This window comes from Rissa tridactyla, chromosome Z (genome assembly GCF_028500815.1).
Source record: "Rissa tridactyla isolate bRisTri1 chromosome Z, bRisTri1.patW.cur.20221130, whole genome shotgun sequence".
NCBI classification, from domain to species: Eukaryota; Metazoa; Chordata; class Aves; order Charadriiformes; family Laridae; genus Rissa; species Rissa tridactyla.
In genome coordinates, this window is record NC_071497.1 from 58,481,812 (window position 1) to 58,507,331 (window position 25,520).

Below are 25,520 nucleotides of genomic sequence, written 5' to 3' on the forward strand. Positions count from 1 at the left end.
GTAAACACAGCAGGAGTCAAAGTGATCACACTTGACTGCCCCTTCTTCCTAGTCCCTCCACAGGGGTCTTGTTTGTGGGACCAGAAGGGTCGAACCCATCGTATCCCTTCATCAGTAAATCCCAGTTTCCGACTTTTGCAAGTGCCCTCCTCCAGTTTCCCAGCACCACCACAGCCACTGCAGAAGTGAATTCTCGAGGCAGCAGCTGTAGGTGTCCTGCACTGCTTTAATTAATGCGAGGAAAAGGTTGCAGAGTGGTTTCACTTGGAGGAGCATTGCTCCCATTTCTGCAGTACTGTAACATGGGCTGCCTGATACGACTCCCTTAATTTTAAGCTAGATTGCTGTTACCATAGTAGATTGGATGGCGTGTCACACAGCTTTGTCTTTGGCCAGTTCAGTGGTACCAGCTGTTAAGTTTTGATTCAGGGTTTGTTGTTCTTTCTGAGCACTTTCTAGTGCATCTTTTAGCAGATCATTAGTGTAACAGGGACTGTCAGTCTGATGGTGGTGAATTCTAAGTGGTCTTTCTGAGACTCTGTTTGAAGCATATCATAAGCTCTGGCTTATCCCCACAGCAAAGCAGCACATCTCCCAGTGTTTTACAGGTGGTAGTTGTATCCCTTTTGCAACTCCTGGGCTAATTTTCTTGGATGAAGCCCTAGGGAACTCTTAAGGCCCCATGCCATGGATGTATGGGCTTGAAGCTGGCACCATCCTGTGTCTTCACAGTCATCTTCCTGTCCCACTAGGGCTTTCACAGGTCCCTGCTTTCTCCAACAGTTTATACGTTGTCTGCACATATCCACACAGATGTAATGGGTGCACCACTCACACCAGAATATACAATCACAGATTCCCAGTACCAGAACGAAGGCTCCTCTGCATTCCCCCAGGTCATTACAGTAATGCACTCTGCTCTGGTGAGACCCCACCTGGAGTGGTGCATCCAGCTCTGGGGCTCCCGGTACAGGAAAGACATGGGCGCATTGAGGCGGGTCCAGAGGAGGGCCACAAAGATGATCAGAGGGCTGAAGCACCTCTGCTTATCAGGAGAGGCTGAGAGAGTTTGGGTGGTTCGGTGTGGAGAAGAGAAGACTCCAGGGAGACCTTGTTGCAGCCTTTCAATCCTTAAAGGGGGTTTATAAGAAGGACAGAGAGACTTTTTTACTAGGGCCTGTAGTTTTGCGTAGTAGCTTTCTGCTCCTTGTTGCTTCTTAGAGGTTTTGTCACTGCTCTGTTCCTTAGTGTCCCTGCTCCATGGGTCATCCATGGGCCCCAGTCCAGAGATACAGGTATCCTGCTCTGTGGATGAGTCCTGGGTCACAGTCCTCTCTGGGGTATCCCCAGTTGGGTGTTGTTCATCCATGGGCAGCAGTCCCCTCAGGGACTGCAAAAAAGGAAAAACTTGTATTTTTACACAGTAACTTAGAAAAGTGTACCTTCCTTCAGAAAGTTGCCATGATTAAATCTAATTTTCAGATAAATACGTGAAGCATGCAGTGCCTGTATTTTTATTTTTGAACTGCAAATCTTGAAGTTGCTACTCTTGAAAACAGCAGAAGGCAATTGCATTCTCCTTTTGGAACTAAAGATTAAATACAAAATTGGTTTCATACTTAGCTGTAATTGCAATCAGAATCTTAAATTCATAGCTTTTTGTTCAATTAAAATTTGTGTTCATCTTCAGTATGTTCAGTTATAGTAATAACAGTCTGAATAGATCCCTAAAGTAGAAAAGAAGTTAAATAGAAGCCTTCCTGAATATTATGATAGTTATAGCATGTTTGTATTATTAAGAAAATTATTCTTGTTTTTGTAGTGTGGAGCCATTCGACCAGTGGGAAACTATTCAAAGCATTGCATATGACCCTTAAGCGCACATCCAAACAGAACCAAAAAGTATAGCATAATATAGCAAATTACAGGATAATAGAAATGGAGAATATATTTTTTTTAAATTTGACATGGGTATATAATAGCTTTTTTATGAGGCCAAGTTATAAAGAACACTTTGAAATTAAAGTAATGAAATGTTTATTCAATTTGGTAATAATAAGTGTGTCTTCCCATTTGCAGGGTATAATTACAGTAACGTTTGAAGTTCCAGGCAATATAAAAGAAGAAAACTTAAATCTTTTTATTCAGGTAAGTAGTAGATACCTGTCAACTGAAAAATCATTATGGCTTTTTATAGACAATCATCCTGTGCCATTCTGTTTATGAAAACGTTTTTCCTTTTCACAGAATCTTCTGTGGGAGAAGAATGTGAAAGATAACACTGGGCACACCATGGATGTCATAAGACTGAAGGTTAGTCATAAATGACGAACTTCTTTTCTTTGTGCTTTTCCTCTTTTACGTCTAAAAAACTGCAGTGTGCTGTCAGTTACCTATCACTGTAGCAGAACAGACAAAATGGAGAATAGCAATTTGTCATTGTTCCGTGTAGAGACAGTTTCTTATTTGCTGACTGGTGGAACAACTCAAAAGGAGATAGCTGACAGAGAAGCAAAAACATTGATCCTACTTGTTTTGAATTGAGAGGGAAGAGGTACAGTCCCAAACATCAGTGTCAGAGTTAATAAACAGGACATAGTCAAATTTTCATTTTTCACCTCCATTGCTTTGAAAGGTACCATCCATCTCACATAAAGGTCTCCTTATCTAGGGATTGGATACTACAGATAGGATACTATAGATTGCTGTCTGTAATTATAATTGTTGGCATAATACGCAGAAGTTGAATTTGGCATAATGTAGCGGTGCACTACTAGTTGTGGTCTAAACTTACAACTTCTTACAGCATTGTCAGCCTGTAGTTTTAAAGATGCAGCCTATAAGTATTCATCTTCCTGGGCATTTTGTATGTTTTTAAGTTGCATGGTTTTGAGAGGAGTATAGGTGACAGTTTAGTATATATTTTCATTTTCTTTATGCTAAACAGACAAGTAAATCACTCAAAAAGAGAATCAAGTCTGTCATTTGGTGGGCTGAAAGAAATACAAGAAAATACAGTCTGGTTTGTTTTCTGAGAACACTTGTGCATCATGGATAGCGACATAACTATTTTAATTTCCTTGGAAGAAAGGTTGTATTCTTGCTCTTCCAGCAACAAAATGAGAATATCCTTGTCTGCTCCTTCCTCACAAATAGCAGAAAATAGAATCATAGAATGGTTTAGGCTGGAAGGGACCTTAAAGATTATCTAGTTCCAACCCCCTGCCATGGGCAGGGACACCTCCCACCTCCCCACTCAAAGCCCCATCCAGCCTGGCCTTGAACACTTCCAGGGACGGATCATCCACAGTCTCTCTTGGCAACCTGTTCCAGTGCCTCACCACCCTCACAGTAAAGAATTGCTTCCTAATACCCAATCTAAATCTACCCTCTTTCTGTTTGAAACCGTTACATATCATCCTATCATTACATTCTCTGATAAAGAGTCCCTCCCCATCTAGCTGCCTGAAATCAGTACTGCTATGCGCAAGTACATTTTTGTAGTATTGAGCATTGTAATCAAAGTAATTCTTTAGGAGATCTGAAGCCTCTGATAAGTTGTGTGCTGACCCTCAGTCACAAATACACCAAAGCAGATGAATCCCAAGTAAATATAGAATGGGTTCCAAACTTCATTGCTTTTATGTTTATGTCTTACCTGCAGTCATAATCCTTTTGGCAGTAATAGTCATAGAACTACAACTAATGTGTCGAATGCAGACCTTTTTTCATGAAATATTTTAAGTTTTTTTTTTTCTTTAGAGAAGGATAAGACATGTTCTACAGAATATGTTCCACTAAAAATATTTTATAAAATTTTACATTAAATTATGCAAACTCTTTTAGTACAACTTTTGGTATGTGGGTTAATGGGCTCACACCGACAGTAATCCCTTCTAATTCTGTTGCTAGTCATTTTACCTCATAAATGTTTGTTTTCTAATATTCAAAGATTCTGTTTCAGAATAGTGAACATGCTGAGCATGAGAGCTTAATCAGAATAAGCTGAAATCAAACATTTTTCCTCATTTTACATCATCTTTGCTGGCAATCAGTCTTTCATGGACTCACACGTCATACACTGTATATATTCAGAGTGGAATAGTAGCTGATGACATTTTATTTTTGCTCGAACATGCTAGATACTGACAAAATGAGGAACAGAAGGCAGAGTATGATAAAGTGTAACGATTAGTCTTCAACAAAATAAGGAGAGGTGAAAATGTATGTTACGAGTAGAAGTGATCATACTACATGGTTATTTTGACTAACTACTGCATACTTGCCAGAAATATTTTTCCCTGCTTGGCCTAGTTTCCAAGATTTTTTCCCCCTCTTACATATTAATTTTAAAAGGTTTGTTTATATATCCTAACAGTTATTTTTCTGATAAGGGACTGGTATCTATTCAAGGCAAATCTCATCAGGTCATAGTCCAAGGTGTCCATGAGCTCTATGATCTGGAAGAGACTGCAGTAGCCTGGAAAGAAGACGAAAAGAGAACAAATAGACTGGTCCTAATAGGTAAGAGGAAATTATGTATCTTCTCGTTGACTTCAAGAAGCTGATCTTTCAGCAGGCAGTCCTGTGACTTGTCCAGTGAAAAGCAACCGGCCTAAACTGGCCAGAATAATAGCAGTGACTATGTTCAGCATAACCTTCAGTCAAAGATCTATCCATCAAGACCTCCTGTGGTTTTACATTCCAGAGTAATCTACACTATCCCTTTTAGTGAAAAACTAAACTAAACTAAAGTAAACTAAAGTAAAATAAAGTAAAATACGAAGTAGTCAAAAAATATTTTGGCATATTTAATGTTATTTTAAAAATCCATAATTATAAATGTGGTGGTGGGGATGGTTTGAGAGTTTGGTCAAATATTCAGTAACTATAAGGAAGGTGATTATGGCCATTAAAATGTGTAAAACCTATTCTGTTTCTGATAAGCTTGTAATGCTGAAGTTGTACATTTCTATTTCCTACTTGATACTCTCTGATTTGCAAAGTGTTTTTATGACCAAAAAACCCAATTTTCCCTCCTTTCCCTTACTCGTACAGATTGAAGTCTGTTGTTGCCTGTAAAATATAAAGTTAACTTGTTACCTGCAGCTTAATTTTAATACTACTGTTTTCACTCATTGCTATAATAAACATATTATTTGCTGAGAAGACTGGCAGGTTGCTACTTGCATGCATTTTTTGTAATAGATAATATAGATTTTATTTTTTTTTTTGTAATAGATTTTTTGTAATAGATAATATTTTGTAAAATATAGTTAGCTAATTTATTTTTCTTTATAGGCAGGAACCTGGATAAGGAGATCATCAAAGAAGTATTTATAGCCACTGTGAGAGAGAAACGAGACAGTTGACATCGAACTACAAAAAAGATTAAATGTCTCTGCTTAACGCTGCAAGCTTTTTATGGCAGAAAAGACTGAATGACATGCAGTATAGTAGCAGTTTACACAACAGTTAAACCCTGAAGTCCTCCTAAGAATCCCAGTAGATATACTGCTTAAAGATTAGCTCTTAGAGTCTAGAATAAAATACAAAGAATTCTACCATTTTGTATTTGGCTTAAGTTGAGTCAGTAACATCATGTACCTGTGCAGAAATGCAGATAGACAATAGATGTGATAGACAGATGATATGATAGAGAGTAGCCCTGCAGAAAAGGACTTGAGGGTACTGGTGGATGAGCCAACAATGTGCACTTGCAGCCCAGAAGGTCAATCACATCCTGGGCTGCATCAAAAGAAGCGTGGCCAGCAGATCCAGAGAGGTGACTCTCCCCCTCTACTCTGCTCTTGTGAGACCCCACCTGGAGTACTGTGTCCAGCTCTGGAGCCATGAGAACAAGAAGGACATGAACCTGTCGGAGGAGGTCCAGAGGAGGGACACCATTCCTGTGAGGACAAGCTGAGAGAGTTGGGGTTGTCCAGCCTGGAGAAGAGAAGGCTCTGGGGAGACCTTATAGCGACCTTCCAGTACCTAAAGGGGGCCTACAGGAAAGCTGGGGAGGGGCTGTTTGCAAGGGCATGTAGCGATAGGACGAGGGGCAACGGTTTTAAACTAGAGCAGGGTAGGTTTAGATTAGACATTAGGAAGAAGTTCTTTACAATGAGGGTGGTGAGACACTGGAACTTGTTGCCCAGAGAGGTGGTGGAGGCCCCATCCTTGGAGAGATTCAAGGCCAGGCTTGATGAGGCTCTGAGCAACCTGCTCTAGTTGTGGATGTCCCTGCTTACTGCAGGGGGGTTGGACTAGATGACCTTTAAAGATTCCTTCCAACCCAACACATTCTATGATTCTATGAATAAGCTGTTGTTTGTGCTGCACAGGAAGTATTATAATAGGAATATGGTAAACATGTTTGAAGCCTAGTGCTTTCTCCAGACAACTCTCTTTTTACTACTGGAAATGAAGCAACAGTGATTATTGCCAGTGATGTAATCACAGTAAAAAGTATTTAGAATCATAGAATTGCCTAGGTTGGAAGGGACCTTTCAGATCATCTAGTCCAACCATCAACCAAACTCTGACAAAAAACATCACTAAACCATATCTCTAAACACTATATCTACCCGTCTTTTAAATAACCTTCAGGGATGGTGCCTCAACCACTTCCCTGGGCAACCTGTTCCAATGCATAGTAACCCTTTCAATGTAAAATTTTTTCCTAATATCCAATCTAAACCTCCCCTGGTGCAACTTGAGGCTGTTTCCTCTTGTCCTATCACCTGTTACTTGGGAGAAGAGACCAGCCCCCATCTCTCTACAACCTCCTTTCAGGTAGTTGTAGAGAGCGATAAGGTCTCCCCTCAGCCTCCTTTTCTCCAGGCTGAACAAACCCAGTTCCCTCAGTTGCTCCTCATAAGACTTGTGCTCTAGACCCCTCACCAGCTTCGTTGCCCTTCTCCGTACTCACTCTGGCACTTCAATGTCTTTTTTGTGGTGAGGGGCCCAAAACTGGACACAGTACTCGAGGTGGGGCCTCACCAGTGCCAAGTACAAAGGGACCATCACTTCCCTAGTCCTGCTGGCCACACTATTTCTGATACATGCCAGGATACTATTGGCCTTCTTGGCCACCTGGGCACACTGCTGGCTCATATTCAGCTACCTGTCAACCAACACCCCCAAGTGCTTTTCTGCCAAGCAGCTTTCCAGCCACTCTTCCCTAAGCCTGTAGCACTGCATGGGGTTGTGACCCAAGTGCAGGACCCCGCACTTGGCCTTGTTGAACTTCACACTGTTGGTTTCAGCCCATTGATCCAGCCTGTCCACTTGTGATGAGCTGCCAACTGGGTTTAACTCTATTCACCACCACTCTCTGGGCCTGTCCACCCAGCCGGTTTTTAACCCAGCGAAGAGTACAGCCGTTCCAAGCCATGGACAGCCGGTTTCTCCAGGAGGATGCTGTGGGAAACTATCAAAGGCCTTATTAAAGTCCAGATAAACAACATCCACAGCCTTTTCCTCATCCACCAAGCAGGTCACTATTTAGTGTTTGCTATTAAACCGTTCTTCCATCTCTTGCCACTTGTTTTGTGATTTTTGAATGTATGTGTCCATCCCAGGTACCGCTAAGCCTCTTGTATAAACTAAAAATAGATAGATAGCAGAGGCTCAAGACCACATGGAATATATACATGGAATTACAGCATAATAGCTATGAGTGCAGCATTCGGTCACAGAGACAAGGTGTTGAAAGATGCACCTGATCTCACAGATCTCCTAGGCCGTGACCCTGTCAGTTCAGGATTTGGGGGACCAGGGGCAGCGCACTTTCACTGTGTTGTCTAGACTGCCCTGGGTGATTTGTTATGGGGTTCTCTGGCACTGTTTGGGTGCCGTTCTGAAAACTTGGTAGGAAGCTTTTATCTCTCTGCTCATCACTTTCACAATTTAGAGCTGAACTTCTTGCCCTGTGCCTTCTCCAGTAGTCACTGTTCTTAGCTTTTAGCTTTAGAGGGGTATGTTGACTGCAGCTGGGTGAATGTGAAATGAGTGAATGCAAGAAGATAAGGTAGAATTAAAAACGTTTCAAACCATAATTGTAGGACATGCAGCAGATGCTCTGAAGAATGAACTCTTAGCTGCAGTGCTACATGGATGCTTGCTGATGTGTCTGGATAAGTAGAAATTTGTTTTCAGTACTTATGGTGTGTCACTTGTCACATACCTAACATTTGCTTTAGGACAAAAGGTGCATCAAACTAAAAAAGAAAAAAAAAAAGGGAGGCCATTCCTTTATCAGCAGTCTTAAAAAAATTCTTTTTGCTTCTACTGAAATAAATGAGATTAGAGTTTGTTTCCAAAGATCTGAGGAAGGAGACATTGTTAATCTTTCACTGCCAGCAGCTGGTGTCTCTTTGATTAATATATGAAGTCGTGTGTCCAATATGATAGTGCTCTTCACTCTCCTAGTGGATACATTACCAGACATAACTTTATTCCTCACATCATAAGTAGTTTTAGATAGCTTGAAGAAGTTTCCAGAAATTAACTATTTCCATAAACTAAAGCAAGGTAAAAAGAAAGAACAATCTACTTACAATGTTGCTTTCTGTCCAGCGGAGCATTCCTGGCATTTCAGGGAGATGGGTGTATTGTCCAGTGACATTGTGACAGCTTCCCCGAGCAATACCATCTCTTCACTTTGAAGATTAATACATATTCTCACGCTGATACATGTTTTGGGTTGCATAAATGATGCTTGGTCCTGCATGAAAATTAGTCATATGATTGCCATCACTGTTATGGATTAAGTTACAAACATCATGTAAATGCAAAATTGTGGGTAATACATTTGTATTTGTTGCTGCTTGTTCTTCCGTTCATCAAGAGAAAGTGATCAAAATGCCTTCTATCTTATAAATGCCTCATGTAATTGAAGAACGCTGTTATCTTTAGAAACATTAATCTCTGAAGCGCCCAACTTGTTACCTGAAATAAAAGCTCTTGAAACCAAAAGTAGTTTAGAGAGGAGATCTTGCTTTATTCGACGTCGGGTGCTAGGGGAAAAACCCACAAATCTAGCACACCTTACCGGGGATATTCACCCATTATTTATACACAAAATAGTCTCATAATTCTGCCTACCTGATACATAACTCCACCGAGGCTTACATATTCATTAGGATGACCGGAGAGCCTTTTTGCACATAGGTATTAAATTTTGCTGCATCTGCAAAACACTTCTGTGCAAGCGTGAGTGTCTCAGTGGTCGTTTGGGTAAGGAGACCCTTCCTCACATAAGGGTGTTCCTTGTAGTACCCACAGCTCGGTCCTAACTGGTATAGGAGTACATACTTGATGCATCAGAGAACCTTGAAGTGATTAACTGCTTCTTTTTATCCTGTCCTTGGTGATGAGCTACTTCTGGCTGTCTCCTCATTATCACTATTTTTAACATCAGCTCAGTGGCTAACTACTTTCTTACACAGTAAGAAGGTCAGTAGGAAACAAAACATTTTAGTTAGCAGATGGGGATAAGCGAAGCAGAGGCCTGTCTTTGGTAACGAACTGATTACTTATTTGGAAAAAAGGTGCAGAGGAGTAGTAAGAAGAGTTTCAACCACAACTCATAAGGGAGCAAGCCATGAACAGCTTACACACTTACTGTCATATTTTGGATGATTTTTTTTTTTATATTTGCTCACCAACCACATGCTCCAAAATTCCCACAATGACAATATATTGTTGGTTTTGTTTCATTTTGGTTTGTTTGTTTGTTTGGGGGCTTTTTTTTTTTTCTTTTTTCTTTCTGTTAATGGGGCACCTCTGCAGCTGGGAAACTTCTGTATAGTTCATCTTGCTATTAATTCGTTTTTCTGTAGGACTTTCCCTGTGATGCTCACGCTACACAGTGGTAGTGTCGGAGATCTTTAGTCAGTGTGCACAGCTTTGTCTGTCTTCGCCTCTGTAAACTGCCTGCGTATTTCCAGGGAGCCCCTGGGAGGGAGAGCAAGCAGCTCCTGGGCAGGGTGGGAATATCCATCCATCTCTCCATCCTTGCTGGCTGTCAGGACACCCCCTCTGCATCGCCCCCCTCTACTCTGTTCGCACATAATGACACTGGTAACACCACCAAGGGCTGGCTTTTTATCCTCTTCTTCCAAGAAGACTGCTGCTTTCTTTTCTCAGATATTTATTTAACTGACTTTTTCTGGTCTGTTCTCATATGTCCAACCTGGGGCGCCAAGGCTTGGTTTTGCATCATGCCAAAATGAAAAGAGGAGGAAAGGTAAATGACAGAGCTCCAATAAAAGCTGCCCGTAATGAACTGATCACTGGATGCTTTCAGTGTTTGTATTACTGGTGGTTATACCAAGGATGGCCTTCCCCAAGGAATGGGAACTGGGTTAAAGTAGGGTTGTGCAGGAGGCCGGAGAGAGCAGGCGGGCACCGCTCGGCCCTGTCCCAGGGCGGCGGTGGTGTGGATGGTGGGGTGGCCAAGGGATGCCTGGGGGGACAAGGAGGGGTCTGGCGAGGATGTGCATTAATGTTTCTCCCCATACGGGTCCCAAGAGGGGCACAGCAGGGAGCAGCTTGTGCCTTCTCATGAGGAAATGATGGCCCTCATGGCTGTGGGGCAGCCATCTACATCTGGGACTGCTTCAAAGCCAAAATAACTCCCGAGATAACAACACTCCACTTTCCCCCTCCAAAACATGCTAAGTGCTAGGTACGTGCTCGACATTGATCTCGTCAACAAAACCCACACATTTTCTTCCCTAGCAGAGGCGGAGGAGTTTCTTTCTTAGAGGCAAATTGCAATGACTTGGTCACCTCTGTGCCCTCAAGAACACCAAACATGTAGAGAAACCACCTTTCCAAAACAGCATTTTCTCCACTGTATTCTACTTTCCATGTTTTTGTTAAACTCAAAAATAAACAACAGAAATTCTCTTCTTGCACTAACCATCGTGCCATTTGCTTATATCACCTGTCACATTTAATATTCAGGAATTGCTCATTCAGAACCCAAGCAGTTCTGAATTTGCTAGGTTTTCACTAGATCTTACTTTCTAATCCTTGGGTGCAACGACCTCTCTCTCCACCTTCCCACCGCACTGCAGTGGGTCATTGTCAATGTCCTGTCTCATTCCCCGTGTGCAAGATGTGGCTGAAGGGGACAGTATGGCTTGGTTGGGGTCCCAGCTGCCCACTGTCCCCATAAGCCACCCTGGTCCTCCATCATCAGCCCGGCTGTCCTGCAGAGCGGTGGCATCTGCCCCTCCACCCGGGCACCTCCCCTGCTACCAGCAGTGCTGGCCCAAGCAGCATCCATTGCTGCTGCGTCTTCCTCTGCAGCTCCACATTGCATCCCAATTTACTATATACTTATACAAATCCTAGATACCATTCACTTATTCTCTTTTTTTACCCTTAAACTAAGTTTTATCCAGGTCCATGTCTGCATTGTTTTAACTGGCCACGGGTGAGTGGTTTACAGCGGTGGGGTCACAGCGCTAAGCCTGTGCCCCATCTCTTATCACCCCACGCCTGTACTCCTCTATACCACATCCTTGTCTGCACTTCTCAAGGCCACTGATATTGTATCAGGCATGTGTTTCTCTGCGCTGCACCGTTAAGTTACAACCATAAATATCTCGTTCTATACAGAATGGCGGTTTGTTACTGCTGCCTATAAAAAAACTACAGTTTTAACATGGAAGGATGAAAAAGTGAAACAAATTAGCAACAGACACCTGGCCAGCGAGAGAAACTGCTGTCACAGGTAACCCAAAAACCAACAAGCTGCGGGCAGGTCAAGAAAAGATCAGCCGGAGCAAGAGAGGCAAACGGCAGCCCCGAGGCCCTGCAGGCTCAGTACTGATGGCCTGGCACTGGCAGTGGCAGTGCCATGCTGCAGGATGACACGGGAACAGTCCCTTCCCAGTGCCCTACACATATATGGTCCTTCTGTTCTTCCAGCCATGGACTCGTGGTGGGCAAATGGAGCGAAGAGGAAGTCCAGGTCTTGTTAGGGCCAGCAGCATCTCAGGGCTCCTGTGTAGCTCGGTCCAAGTCCTGCATCCACGGACATCCATGGAAACCCGGGGAAAAGAACTGAGCTGTAACAGATCAAGCGTCAAGCGGACTACGAGATGTATTGCTTGCTAAGAAATAAGTACAAGACTTGCCACTTAACGTTTACTCATAAATATCAGTCTAAAATACAGATGAAGGCTTTCAATCTTCAAGCATAGTGGAATGTCCCAGTGATTTTACTGTCTTTCCTCGGGCAGTCTGAAATACCTACTAGTTTCACATGGCTCTCTTAGCAGGATTTTAATCCCATCTACAAGCACAGTTATCTTGTCAAGTGCTTTCTTTATTACTTTCACCATACTGTTCTTGTTTGAAACTTCTTTTTAATAGGAATGAGCAGCTGATAATGATTTTTGCACTCTTAAAATTACTAAAATATTGGTATTTTTATAATTTCATTTTCAGTTGAATGCAACAGGAAAGACTACAGTTCTCTATGTTTTGTCCAGTGGAGAGGTTCGTTTTAGTTCACAATAGATTGCTCAGAATCACAGTCACTGAACATTTCCTAATGGAGAAAGTAGTTTGAAAAAACCTGACGCTACAATTAGCTGCTCTCAATGTATAACAATGTAATGCGATTATCACGCTGTAACAGGGAGAAGGAAGGGGCCTGGTCATACAGCCAAACCCTGCGAGCGGCAGCAGGGCAGGGCAGCGCAGCCTGCGGGTGGAAGGGCTGGACTCCCGCACCAGCGGGTCTCCCGGATGATACTCCCCCTTCTCTCCCAGCAGATCCTTCCTCCCCCTTTCCTCTCAGCATGTTTTCTTAGGATGCACTGACATGGTCATTTCTAGGGGAAAAAAAACCCCAAAACGCTGTCATGGTGTGAATAGTTACTGCTGCCCTCCTGGAGATGCCCATCTTCCCTGCAGAAGGGATCCAGCCAGCGCTGCCAGGTCAGACCAGTGAGGTCAGGCCGTCCTGAACATCAGACTGGTCTGATACATGGCTGGAAAGGTAACATTTTCAGCCATGCTAGCTGGAAGAGGTGATCTACGTTACAATAGCTAAATTCACTACAACTGCACAATTCTCTCTGTGGCACTGTTAGCAGGTGCCGTTTTTTAAAACCAGCTTGTCTTCTGGAACCTCTCTTTGTCAGAAGAGAGCACAGAAAAATAAACTGGCCGATCAAAGGGAACATGTGAAAGTCGATTAAAATTCTTTCCGTTTGTTGGTACTAAAATATGCTTTGGAAAACTCTTCAATTCACTGGAGAAATGAGAACGTTTTGCCCCATGAGAAAGTGGAGGTTGCTGGTCTCTGTTTTTTCTGCCATGAACTAAGATGAACTCACAGCTCTAGAAATAACATTTAGCTGTCAGAATCACCTGAAGGCTTGTGCTATCTATATTTAGTTTGGTTTTCCCTTTTAATGCTATGCTTTTACTATTTTTTTTTGTCTGCACCATTTGTCAGTTATTTTAATCACCACTGTGAAAGACTTTTCACAGATTAAAGTGTTTTTAGTCTAGCAGCAGAGGTCACAATCAGAGCTGAAGACTACAGTTAGGTCTACACACATTGAGAACAGAATTAAAACTAAATGAAAACTTCAGCTTCAGATATTTAACTATTTGAAGCAACCTGGAGTCTCAGTTACCTGAGGTCCTTAAATCAAAGTAGGATATCATTGTAGAGTATACTTCATCATTTGTATTCCTTCTTTTCATATTCCTGGAGCTACTGGATGAAATGCAACAGGTTGCTTTACTCTGACACGCAGGAAAGTCAGATCAAATATCATATAACTCTGTTTTTTGACCTAAGAACTTACGACTTCTGGTTTTTTTCTGTCAAGTTTTTTTGGCCTATCAAGTCAGTAATCTTGCAAGAGAAGCAGCAGAGAACTAAAACTAAGTTGTAAAATTATGGTTTTCACTAAGTTGTAAAATCATGGTTTTCACACTTACTGTCTTTGACTTACATCATTAAATACCCCCAAAACCTCTTTCTCCAGCAGTCCAGAGGGACAATACGTGTTACAGTAATGTCCAGCATTACTAACATCCAGTAACATCCACGTCTCGTGCAGGGTGTGGATTTTGCACTGAGTAAAAAGAGCAGTTGTCCCATTGCCAGCCTAGGGCTCTTCCCTTCCTGGGGCAGCGAGCCCCAGCCAAGGACAGTAGCCAGCAGAGTTTAGGAATTTCAGCAGCATAGTTGCCTCTCTTGCTTTTTAGGGAGTGTCAAAACCACATCCCATTACAATGGCAAATGCTGCCAGGTCCAAAATTTATATTGCCTTTGAAGAAAACAGTATTGAAGGTGGGTACTCTGCCTGTACTGGAGGCAGAAGTGAGCCTAACTGGGAATGAGTGGCAAAAGCATCCCATTGTGACTGGCCCAGAGGCTCCATGCATCCTTGGTATAGATTACCTCAGGAGAGGGTATTTTAAGGACCCAAAAGGGTACCGCTGGGCCTTTGGCATAGCTGCTTTGGAGACAGAGGAAGTTAAACAGTTGTCTGCCTTGCCTGGTCTCTCAGAGGATTCTTCTGTTGTGGGGTTGTTGAGGGTCAAAGAACAACAGGTGCCGATTGCTACCACAACGGTGCATCGGCGGCAGTATCGCACTAACCGAGACTCTCTGATTCCCATCCATGAGCTGATTCGTCAACTAGAGGTTCAAGGAGTGATCAGCAAGACTCGCTCACCCTTTAACAGTCCCATATGGCCGGTGCGAAAATCTAATGGAGAGTGGAGGCTAACTGTAGACTATCGTGGTCTGAATGAAGTCACGCCACCGCTGAGTGCTGCTGTGCCGGACATGCTAGAACTCCAGTACGGACTGGAGTCCAAGGCAGCCAAGTGGTATGCCACGATTGATATAGCGAATGCATTTTTCTCAATCCCTTTGGCAGCAGAGTGCAGGCCACAGTTTGCTTTCACTTGGAGGGGCATCCAATACACCTGGAATCGACTGCCCCAGGGGTGGAAACACAGCCCCACCATTTGCCATGGACTGATCCAGACTGCACTGGAACAGGGTGAAGCTCCAGAACATCTGCAGTACATTGATGACATCATTGTATGGGGAAACACAGCAGAAGAAGTTTTTGAGAAAGGGAGTAAAATAGTCCAAATCCTTCTGAACGCTGGTTTTGCTATAAAGCGAAGTAAGGTCAAGGGACCTGCGCAGGAGATCCAGTTTTTAGGAATAAAATGGCAAGATGGACGCCGTCAGATTCCAATGGATGTGATCAACAAAATAGCAGCTATGTCTCCACCAACTAGTAAAAAGGAAACACAGGCTTTCTTAGGTATTGTGGGTTTTTGGAGAATGCATATCCCAGATTACAGTCAAATTGTAAGCCCTCTGTATCAAGTAACCCGGAAGAAGAATGATTTTAAATGGGGTCCTGAGCAACGACAAGCTTTTGAACAAATCAAACAGGAAATAGTCCATGCAGTGGCCCTGGGGCCAGTCCGGGCAGGACAAGATGTTAAAAATGTGCTCTACACCGCAGCCGGGGAGAACGGCCCTACCTGGAGCCTCTGGCAGAAAGCACCAGGGGAGACTCGAGGTCGACCCCTAGGGTTTTGGAGTCGTGGATACAGAGGATCCGAAGCCCGCTACACTCCAACAGAAAAAGAGATATTGGCAGCATATGAAGGGGTTCGAGCTGCTTCGGAAGTGGTTGGTACAGAAGCACAGCTCCTCTTAGCACCTCGACTGCCGGTGCTGGGTTGGATGTTCAAAGAAAGGGTCCCCACCACACATCATGCAACCGATGCTACATGGAGTAAGTGGATTGCACTGATCACGCAGCGAACTCGAATGGGAAACCCCAGTCGCCCGGGAATTCTGGAAGTGATCATGGACTGGCCAGAAGGCAAGGATTTCGGAATGTCACCAGAGGAGGAGGTGACGCGTGCAGAAGAGGCCCCACCATATAATAAACTGCCAGAAAATGAGAAGAAATATGCCCTGTTCACTGATGGGTCCTGCCGTATTGTGGGAAAGCATCGAAAGTGGAAGGCTGCTGTGTGGAGTCCTACACGACGGGTTGCAGAAGCCAGTGAGGGACAGGGTGAATCGAGCCAGTTTGCAGAGGTGAAGGCTATTCAGCTGGCTTTGGACATTGCTGAGCGAGAAAAATGGCCAGTACTTTATCTCTACACTGACTCATGGATGGTGGCAAATGCTCTGTGGGGATGGTTACAGCAGTGGAAGCAGGGCAACTGGCAGCGCAGAGGCAAACCCATCTGGGCTGCTGACCTATGGCAAGATATTGCTGCCCGGATAGAGAATCTGGTTGTGAAAGTACGCCATGTAGATGCCCACGTACCAAAGAATCGGGCCACGGAGGAACATCAGAACAACCAGCAGGTGGATCGGGCCGCTAGGATTGAAGTGGCTCAGGTGGATCTGGACTGGCAACATAAGGGTGAACTATTCATAGCTCGGTGGGCCCATGACTCCTCAGGCCATCAAGGGAGAGATGCGACATATAGATGGGCTCGTGACCGAGGGGTGGACTTGACCATGGACACTATTGCACAGGTCATCCATGAATGTGAGACATGCGCTGCGATCAAACAAGCCAAGCGTTTGAAGCCTCTTTGGTATGGAGGGCGATGGCTGAAATACAAATATGGGGAGGCCTGGCAGATTGATTATATCACGCTGCCACAAACCCGTCAAGGCAAGCGCTATGTGCTCACAATGGTGGAAGCAACCACTGGATGGCTGGAAACATACCCTGTGCCCCATGCCACTGCCCGGAACACTATCCTGGGCCTTGAAAAGCAAGTCCTGTGGCGACATGGTACCCCAGAGAGAATTGAGTCGGACAATGGGACTCATTTCCGAAACAGCCCCATAGACACCTGGGCCAAAGAGCATGGTATCGAGTGGGTGTATCACATCCCCTATCACGCCCCAGCCTCTGGGAAGATAGAACGATACAATGGACTGTTAAAAACTACACTGAGAGCAATGGGTGGTGGGACTTTCAAACACTGGGATACGCATTTAGCAAAAGCTACCTGGCTAGTTAACACCAGGGGATCTAACAATCGGGCTGGCCCTGCCCAATCAAAACTTCCACGTACTGTAGAAGGGGATAAAGTCCCCGTAGTGCACATGAAGAATATGCTAGGGAAGACAGTCTGGGTTAGTCCTGCCTCAGGCAAAGGCAAACCCATCCGTGGGATTGCTTTTGCCCAAGGACCTGGGTGCACTTGGTGGGTGATGCGGAAGGATGGGGAAGTCCGATGTGTACCTCATGGAGATCTGATTTTGGGCGAGAATAGCCAATGAATCAGATTGTGTGCTGTTAATTGCTAAGTAACACTGTCACTGTATGTCCTCATTGCTATCAGTTGTACTACAAGTAAGGCACAGGGGTGATGGGATAAGAACTGATCTCAGCAGCCGGCGCCCAGCAGTTTCCTCAAGATCTACATCTTCAGCCTACAGACTGCGTGCATGAGCCACACCAGGTGCACCAGTCACAAGCTCCGAAAAATACAGCATGCAACAGACCAGCACCACCCAGCATCTCACCTGCCCTGAGAGACTGTTCTAACAGATGGAGCCCAAAGCCGTGGATTAAAAGAACTCAACGGACACTTTGGAGGGATGACCCATAAACTAAGGGTATTATATGTGTGTATATATATATATATAACAGGGGAAAGTGGTGGCAATTCATTGGAACCTGCTGGGCATGGCATAGATGGTATGGAATAAGGGGTGGATAATGTCCTGGTTCCGGTGGGGATAGGGTTAACTTTTCCTGGTATTCCATGCCATGTGAGCCACGCCCACCCTGAGCTGCCGGGGGAGGGGGCAGGAAGTTGCTGCTTAAAAGCGGGCTGGGGCGGCCCGGGTCCGGCCGGCGAGCGGCGAGCGGCAGGGGGAGCGGCGGTTCCGTAATCGCGTTTGTATATTCCCCTATCCGTGTTGTTGTTGTTGTTTGCCTGTTCCCTTTGCTGTTCTATTAAACTGCCTTTGTCTCAACCCAAGAGTCTTGCCTTTTCTTACGATTCTTCCTGTGTTTGGAAGGCACGAGTGAGCGACACGTGGTTCTTTGTTGCCGTCTGAGGCTAAACCACGGCAGGGAGTAAGCTAGAGCTAGGAGCAGCATAATCGTTATAGGCGTTGTGCTAGCACTCAGAGGTAGGTGTCTTTTCTGCCTCCAGCATTTTCTTCTGCCCTTGCTCCATCCCTGGAAACATCCACTGTGTCTGCCCTCAATTTTGTAAGCCATAACTGACCACATTCATTGCTTCTGAAGGGTTTCGGGGTTTTATGGATTGAAGTCCTGGAGGTTTCAAACTTTGTTTCACTTACACATTTCTGTATTTTCCTCTACAATATTATCCAGAAAAGTCACATATGTTATACAGTACCTTTTAAAATTATGTGAGTGTCGATAATTCATGAGTTCCTTATTTTAGCTGCTGTCAAACTGATTAGTTTACAGGGCAGAGGAATGGATAGTCTCATACATGACGGCAGACTTTGGGGACAGGGTAAATATGAGCTTAAAAAATACCCATTTTTTACTTTCAGTTTTATTAGAAAACTATTCTTCAGAAATCCAGGTGTAAGGCAAATCCGCTTGTGTTAATTTACTCTGCTTTCCTAAGAATTAACTTTACTTTCCTAGGTTATAAATTGCGTTACACTTCCCTCTGCTGGGAACAACTTCTCTCTTTTTTGCAGAAGGCAAGTAGAGAAGGTTGCATCTTTGTGGATGACTCTTCCTGTTGCCAAAACTGTGCCAACCTTATAATAAGGCCTTATTCTGCAGTTTTTTTCTTTAAAAGGCCTTTCTTCTATGGACACCTTTAGTAGCAGTTCCTTCCCTAATACAAAGAAAGGTCTCTTAGCTGAAGTAAAGTCCCATTTCCTCTAGAATCTGAACTTAGGTAATATCCATTTACATTTGCTTGGTTTTTTTGAGAAACTCTGATGCCATCCTCACACTGATACAGCTGCCGTCAATTTATTGGGGGTTATCTGATCAAAGGCTGTGCTGATATGACATTAAAATAATGTTTTCCAGAAGGACCCAGACATACTCATAGAATTATAGAATTATTTGAGTTGGAAGAGACTTTCAAAGGTCATCTAGCCCAACCCCCCTGCAGGAAGCAGGGATGTCTTCAACTAACAAATAACAGCCTGAATAAACAAAGCTTCTTAATTGCAATATTTTTATTTGTTTCTTTGTAAAAATTCTGCTGCTTGTTCCTGAAAACATCATAGAATCATAGAATCCTCATGGTTGGAAAGGACCTTTGAGATCATCAAGTCCAACCATACATCCCTGTGGGATCAACAGCTGCCTTGAAGGAAATGAAGAAAGGTGAGTAAAAACCAAAACTGACAGTTTTTGGAGTTCTGCTTTGCAAACAAGAGCATCGAAAAGCCTAATATCTCACAGGACATCTCTTCACAGTTAGGACTATAAAGCAGCAACCTATTTGAGCTGAAATAAAGAATTTACAGCCCAGTAAGTGAATTTTACTCAATGAAGAACTCTGTTGTTATCTCCAGGGAGAGTAGAATTTGTTTCCAAATGGGGATTTATCCCAGCTCCTCCCTTAACACGGGATTTCTTTGCTTATTTTTGCCTTCTAACAGATGAGCAGATCTCATTAAAGAAAATGTCACAGAAAACGAGTATTTGCTGTCATCTAGTGGTAACATTTATTTTAGCAACTGTTTGTTCTGCAGCAACTCAGTTTTACTTTTCTCCTAGGAAATTCTATATCTGATTTTGGCTTTATGCTCTTTTCCAGGTACTAAAGGAGAGGATTTATGAAGAATAAAAAGCCTGTATCCTTTTACAGATGGTCCGGTCTAAAATCATACGGAGATTTTTTTCCTGTCAAATGCTTTTCTCTTTCTTCTAAAACTAATAGAATTCTGACCTCATTTTTTTGATGAAGGACTTCGCTGACATCATTGCAAGATCTAATGAAGATGTCAAAGGTGCCTGAGAAGATAAGCTGTAGCTTTCTGCCTCCACCACCATAGGAAGCGGGATAACTTTAATCATCTTCTTCAAACACAGTGGAGAGAGTGTTATCTTTATAGTTCATTTCTTTCCCCCACAGGTATTCCTGGTGCTACAGGATGGACAGTGATGCAGGAAATCTGGAGGTATCACTCACATCTATAATATACCATGCACGGTGCGCTGAGTTACAGCTCCTCTTGCTCAGTTGAGCTCTGTAGATATCAGTAAAGCTGCATCAATTTGTACTCTTTGAAGCACTGTCAAATAAGGCACCTCCGCTTTGCATCACTTAGAGGCAGTTACACTGATGGCTGTCAGAAGGCACACACTCTGGACAGGACTGTCCAAAAATGCAGCAGAAAACCAGGAAAACCATGTGAATCTGCGTTGTGCCCGAGGTTTGGCATGCAGGAACGGATGCACACAGTGCTGTTGGGAAAGGGTAGGATGGATGAGAAATGAGGCTACGCCACAGTACACACTTGGTTAAGCGATAACACTAAGTGATGTGGGGTTCACAAAGACCCGCTTCCAAGTTTATGTGAATGTCTTTTTAACTATCTGTGTTATAACCATGTGTACTATAAATGAGAAAGGTAAATTGTCATATGTTTTCAAGTATGCTTCCAGCCCTTTCCACTTCAGTGTGATCTTAGGAAGGCTGAAAGACAAGCTTGTAAACTTTGGACCAAGATCCCCCCAGAATAATTATTTTATTTTAAGGCAACACTGGAGAAAAGCTAAAAATACAGGTCTGGAAACCCCACGAAACTGCCACTTTGGTAGGGTGTTTGCTGGTTAGTCGTGTAGCCATGGGAGAGGCTGGAAGGGAATCACAGAATCACAGAATGACGGGGTTGGAAGGGACCTCTGGAAATCATCTAGTCCAACCCCCTGCCAGAGCAGGGTCACCTAGAGCAGGTTGCACAGGAACGTGTCCAGGCGGGTTTTGAATGTCTCCAGAGGGGCAGACTCCAACAGCACCATTGACACAACCTGATTCCAGGTAAAACCTGACAGGCAAATGCCAACAAGAGCAAGTCAAACCAGCACCCTTGGTAAAAGTGGTAGGTAGAAACAGTCCTCCACTTCTGTGCAAGGGGAGCCTCCTGGCAGAAGGAACTTGTAATTCTGGAGTAAAGAAATGAAGCGGCATGTTACTTTTCTAAAAGCATTGTGGTCTAGAGAAGACAGACTTGTTCAAGCCAGTTCCACGACAGATTCCTTTCTGCAGCAACAGACTCCAAAGACCTCAACCCAGATGCAGGCTGTGGGTATAAATAGATACATTAACCCAGTGTTTCTGTCAATCTTAAGGAAATGCCCTACTTAACACCTGCAGTTGATACTTTATTTTATCTAACTTTCTATTGCAACTGCCAAGAACAGCTATACTCATTTTACAGAGTGCATCAAATTTTTGTTCCACTTCTTACACTTTGACAGAACATAAATAGGAAAATCTGAAGTTACCCTGGATTTATCTGAGGCCAGAGAAAGGTCAGGCAAGACCAGGAGCAGAAGACACACCAAAACCAAAAGGCTACTTTGTCTGATTACCAGTGCCCGAAGACATACATCCAAATGGATGCCGGTAATTAAGAAGCTTTCCTGGCCTGCAGCTCACGAGAACCGAGAGCGAACTTCTCAGAGATGAGACAGAGGATACGGTAGGTTATGAAAGGGAAAAATAAATCAGTCTGCTCCTGCGGACAGGCGCTAAGATAGACCAGGCGTGCCCACAGAAGGAGGCGCTGCTCGATCACTTTCCACATGGCTGGTGGCACCTGCAGCTGGGCGGAGGTCTCAGCCGCAAATCAGGACTCAGACGCAGATGTCTTGAGGCGTCTTGAAACTATACCTTTCATTTTGTCTGATTTTTTTTTTATGGATCTTAAAGTCAATGGTTCTTTCTGGATTATTTTTGTCAATTTAAAGTACTGCTTTTATGTCTATCTGGCCTCACTGGTGGACAAAGAAACAACCAGAGCCACTTGAATATGGAGAGGCTGTTTAGCAGACACAGTATATTGCCATAAGATTTTTTTCTTTTTTTCATCAGCTACAGTCAGAAGATACAATAGGTTTCCTGGTAAATCAAGTTGTCAGCTAGAATTTAGAGCATGTATGCTGAAAAATTACTTGATCCTTGACATGTGATAGAGAGGAACTCTTAAAAAAAGAGAAAAATCCCAAGTGCTTTATCTAATAGTATTCTCCCAAATGGCAGGGCCAGAAACAGCGGACAGTGGAGAGTAATGTTAACAATGTCTTTTTCAGTGGGTGTAAAAACAAACAAAGGAAACCTTTAAGCAAATATGCAAAGTGATCTAAATCATGATATTGACACTTATTAAGGAATTGCTGGAATTCTGTCTGGGATCTTTCCTTGAAGTAGGGCTTTTTAATCCCTAGATCTCAAAGTACTTTCTAAAAGGAAAGTGAACTTGGTGGGTGAACTGTGGGACTTCAAATATATGTTGACTTCCCCAAAAACTCAGAAAGAAAACTGGCATTAAAATCCCTTTGGTTTTTTTTTTTTTTTCCCCCATATTCCAAGGAGCTATTTTTCCATGCTGATTTCTTCCATTTTTGTTGTATCCCTGAGTAGTTTCAGTCTTGAGTCCTTGTCAGAGATGCTGTGACTCAGAGCAGGGGCGATGATGGTTTGCTTTTCCTAACTTGATATATTGTTGTGGAAGCCAGTATATATAAGACAAGGAATGCTTGTACCAAACAGCTCTTTCTTCAAATGTGTATCTTCCTTCAGATATGTTTGTTGTCAGAAGGGGTGTCAGGGGAACACTTACCGCTCTGTAATTTTAAAATTTAGTACATGCTTTGACTTGATGTTAAAAATCCCGGGCTTTTAAAATGGATAGGCATTGTACTGTACTACAAATTCAGTCTCTTCTTCATGTACCAATCTGCTAGTTTGGCAAGAAACCCTGCATTTTCTCTTATTACCTTTACTGCCTGGCATCCCTGGGGCTGGCAGGCAGATTGCCAGGATGTATTTGAGAATGTATGCTTCACTTCTGTACTATCAGTGCCCATATCCCAGGACCAAACCATTGTGTCTCAGCTGAGATTTTAATTTTCCTCAGTAATTCCACCACTGAAAAGGGCAAACACACATAGAGAACGTGCTGGCTTGTAAGGAGTGGACTTGAGATCATGCAGTTAATTTGTCTGCCAGGATCCTGCTGCGCACAAGCAGGTGATCATGTGGAAGAGGCCATTCAGTTGGCAGTGTTTGTGAGGCGTATTTGGTCATGGTTATAGAACATGGTGCCACCTGAGCATCACAGCCTGGAGGGGCTGGTCTTGTGTCCCTCTCACCAGATGCAGCGGTAGCACCTATTTCTCACAACTCTGAAAATCAGACCTGAAGTCTGCAGGTCTGCGGCAGTACAAATGGTTTGTAGGTCGTGTTTTGCCCTTTGCGTATCGTGTGCCGGAATGCTGATCCTATGGGAAAAGTTTCCACCCTTAACTCATGACACAATTGGTAAACAGCCATAAATGGAAGTGCAAGGCTTCCACGGTGCCTATGGAGTAACCTCCTGCTAAATCAGGCCTTGACGACACGGTGCTTACTTGGCAGGGCAAACAGCTTCTTAAACAGACTATATCTATCTCCATCACACAGTCTGGCAACACTGCGGTGACTCCACACTTAATTTTACATACAGTAAGATTAATTACCTTGCTTATTTGCAGTTAGAAAAAAAGAGTATGTGTCTCCTGACAGTGAGCGAAACGAAGGGTGTGAAGCATCCTTCCATATTCAGTATTTCCACACTGAGCTTGTGTTGGACTCAGAGGATCTGTCACTTCCTGAGCAGCAATTTAATGAGTTAATTAAAAAATGTTAATATTTAAGAATTTTAGTATTTTAGGTGGCTTACATACATTTCCAGGGTTTGTGAAGGACTCACGTGGGATCCATGTAAGATGTCTGTTTTTTTGGGATTGCATCTCTGCTGCATTTGTTCTGGGCATTAACTACATTGAAGTATGTTTATAGGGTAGCAGAAGGGAATCGTATTGCAGTGTCCTCTCCAACTGCCTTCTCCTCCCATGAGAGTGGAGACCGTTAGACGGTGTAGCTCTTTCCTGTCCCCAGCCTTTCCCTTTTTCCCTTCCTCATGCCCATCACAGCTCTTTCCACCCTTGAGTCATGTTACTTCACAATCTGTACTTAATTAAATGACAGCAAGAAACATTGCATGTGCTTGACGGTTCATTGTTCGATGCTGAACTTTCTGGTATTAATTTATTTTAATTCCCCCACAGAAAAAAAATAATCCCACATCTGTATATAAACCCCAACATGAACTCAAGTGAAAAATACATACTTTCTTCCCAGAAGACGCCCTCTGCAGATGTCCTAACTCCTAATATTGGTGGTTAGCGTGTGTCCAAAGAATTGTACAAATTTTACAGCTTATTTGAATGATTGAATCTAGCAGCTGTTAAACAAGGGTAACTGAACAATACTGGGAAAAACTTGAATCATATATTACTTACAGCCTTTTTATCAATGCAGCATTTATACCACCCCTTGCTCCTCCCCCCCTGCCCCATGCCAGTCCAGACAGGCTGCCTAATGAGAAGTTGTAATTTGTGCAGAAGCATATCCATGATATCCTGAATTTCAGACACCGAGCAAAAGCCATTGCACAGCAGTGCCTGTTTTGGTCTACACAGCCATTTAGCAAACCTAGCACGTGGCGTAAGACTTTAACACATCTGTTATTATTTCCCTTAGTCTACAAGGAGCGTGTAACAGGTGACGGATCTAAGGAAGCTGTGTAAATAGGTAGAACGGTGCTCTCGCTACTGAGGTGACGTACTCAGAGGAGAAGCATTGCATAACCCCTTGCAGGACCAGAGGCTTCAACTCCCGGGAATTACATTTTGTTTCCTCTCCCATGGTGGTGAGTCGCATTCCGAACTGCTGTTAAGTCGATAGAAGAATTAGAGTCAGCTGCTTCCCCAGCTCCTTCCAGTCCTGGCAGCGGAGGCTAGACCAACAACTGAGCTGCGGAACTAACCGTGGCAGGACTAGAGCGGGGACCAAGACAGTTGCTTGGGTTCATGCTCAGGTTCTGCTGCTTCCCCACATTGGCAAGAACCATCACATGGTGACATTCACTTTGTTCACACACTTCGTAACACCTCGTGGCCTGGCATTCCATGTGTTTGCCTGGGTATTTCTATGGAATTACCTGTTGAAAAAAAGAGTGATATGGGACTGGTCTGTTGGTAAGACTGGAAAATGAAAAATTGCTAGTGATTTTAAGATATCCAAAGCACTAAATTGAGTAGGCATATTGCTAGAATTTTGAAAAGGATATTTATCTTGATTTACTCTGCTATGCACAAAACTATCTGAATAAACTTTCTGCAACTGAGTCTTTGGGCATTTTGGGGGGATGCTCTTTTCACAAAAGTTGCTCTCCCTGTTAG

At 43.5% G+C, this 25,520-nt stretch overlaps 1 protein-coding gene across 7 annotated transcripts in view; it reads left to right on the plus strand.

The window, feature by feature from the left end:
• Positions 1–8,979, plus strand: part of ZNG1A (Zn regulated GTPase metalloprotein activator 1A) — a 28,958-nt gene extending 19,979 nt beyond the window's left edge. For 4 of the 7 annotated variants that reach the window (XM_054184708.1, XM_054184712.1, XM_054184713.1 and 1 more), the window contains 4 exons: positions 2,080–2,148; positions 2,248–2,313; positions 4,395–4,524; positions 5,302–8,979. In XM_054184708.1, coding sequence (XP_054040683.1) covers positions 2,080–2,148; positions 2,248–2,313; positions 4,395–4,524; positions 5,302–5,372 — 336 coding nt within the window. In that variant the 3' untranslated portion in view covers positions 5,373–8,979. Of the gene's footprint in view, positions 1–2,079; positions 2,149–2,247; positions 2,314–4,378; positions 4,525–5,301 lie in introns of those variants that run through there. The other 3 variants (XR_008463681.1, XM_054184711.1, XM_054184714.1) reach the window with 3 other exon arrangements.
• Positions 8,980–25,520: the final 16,541 nt, after the last annotated feature.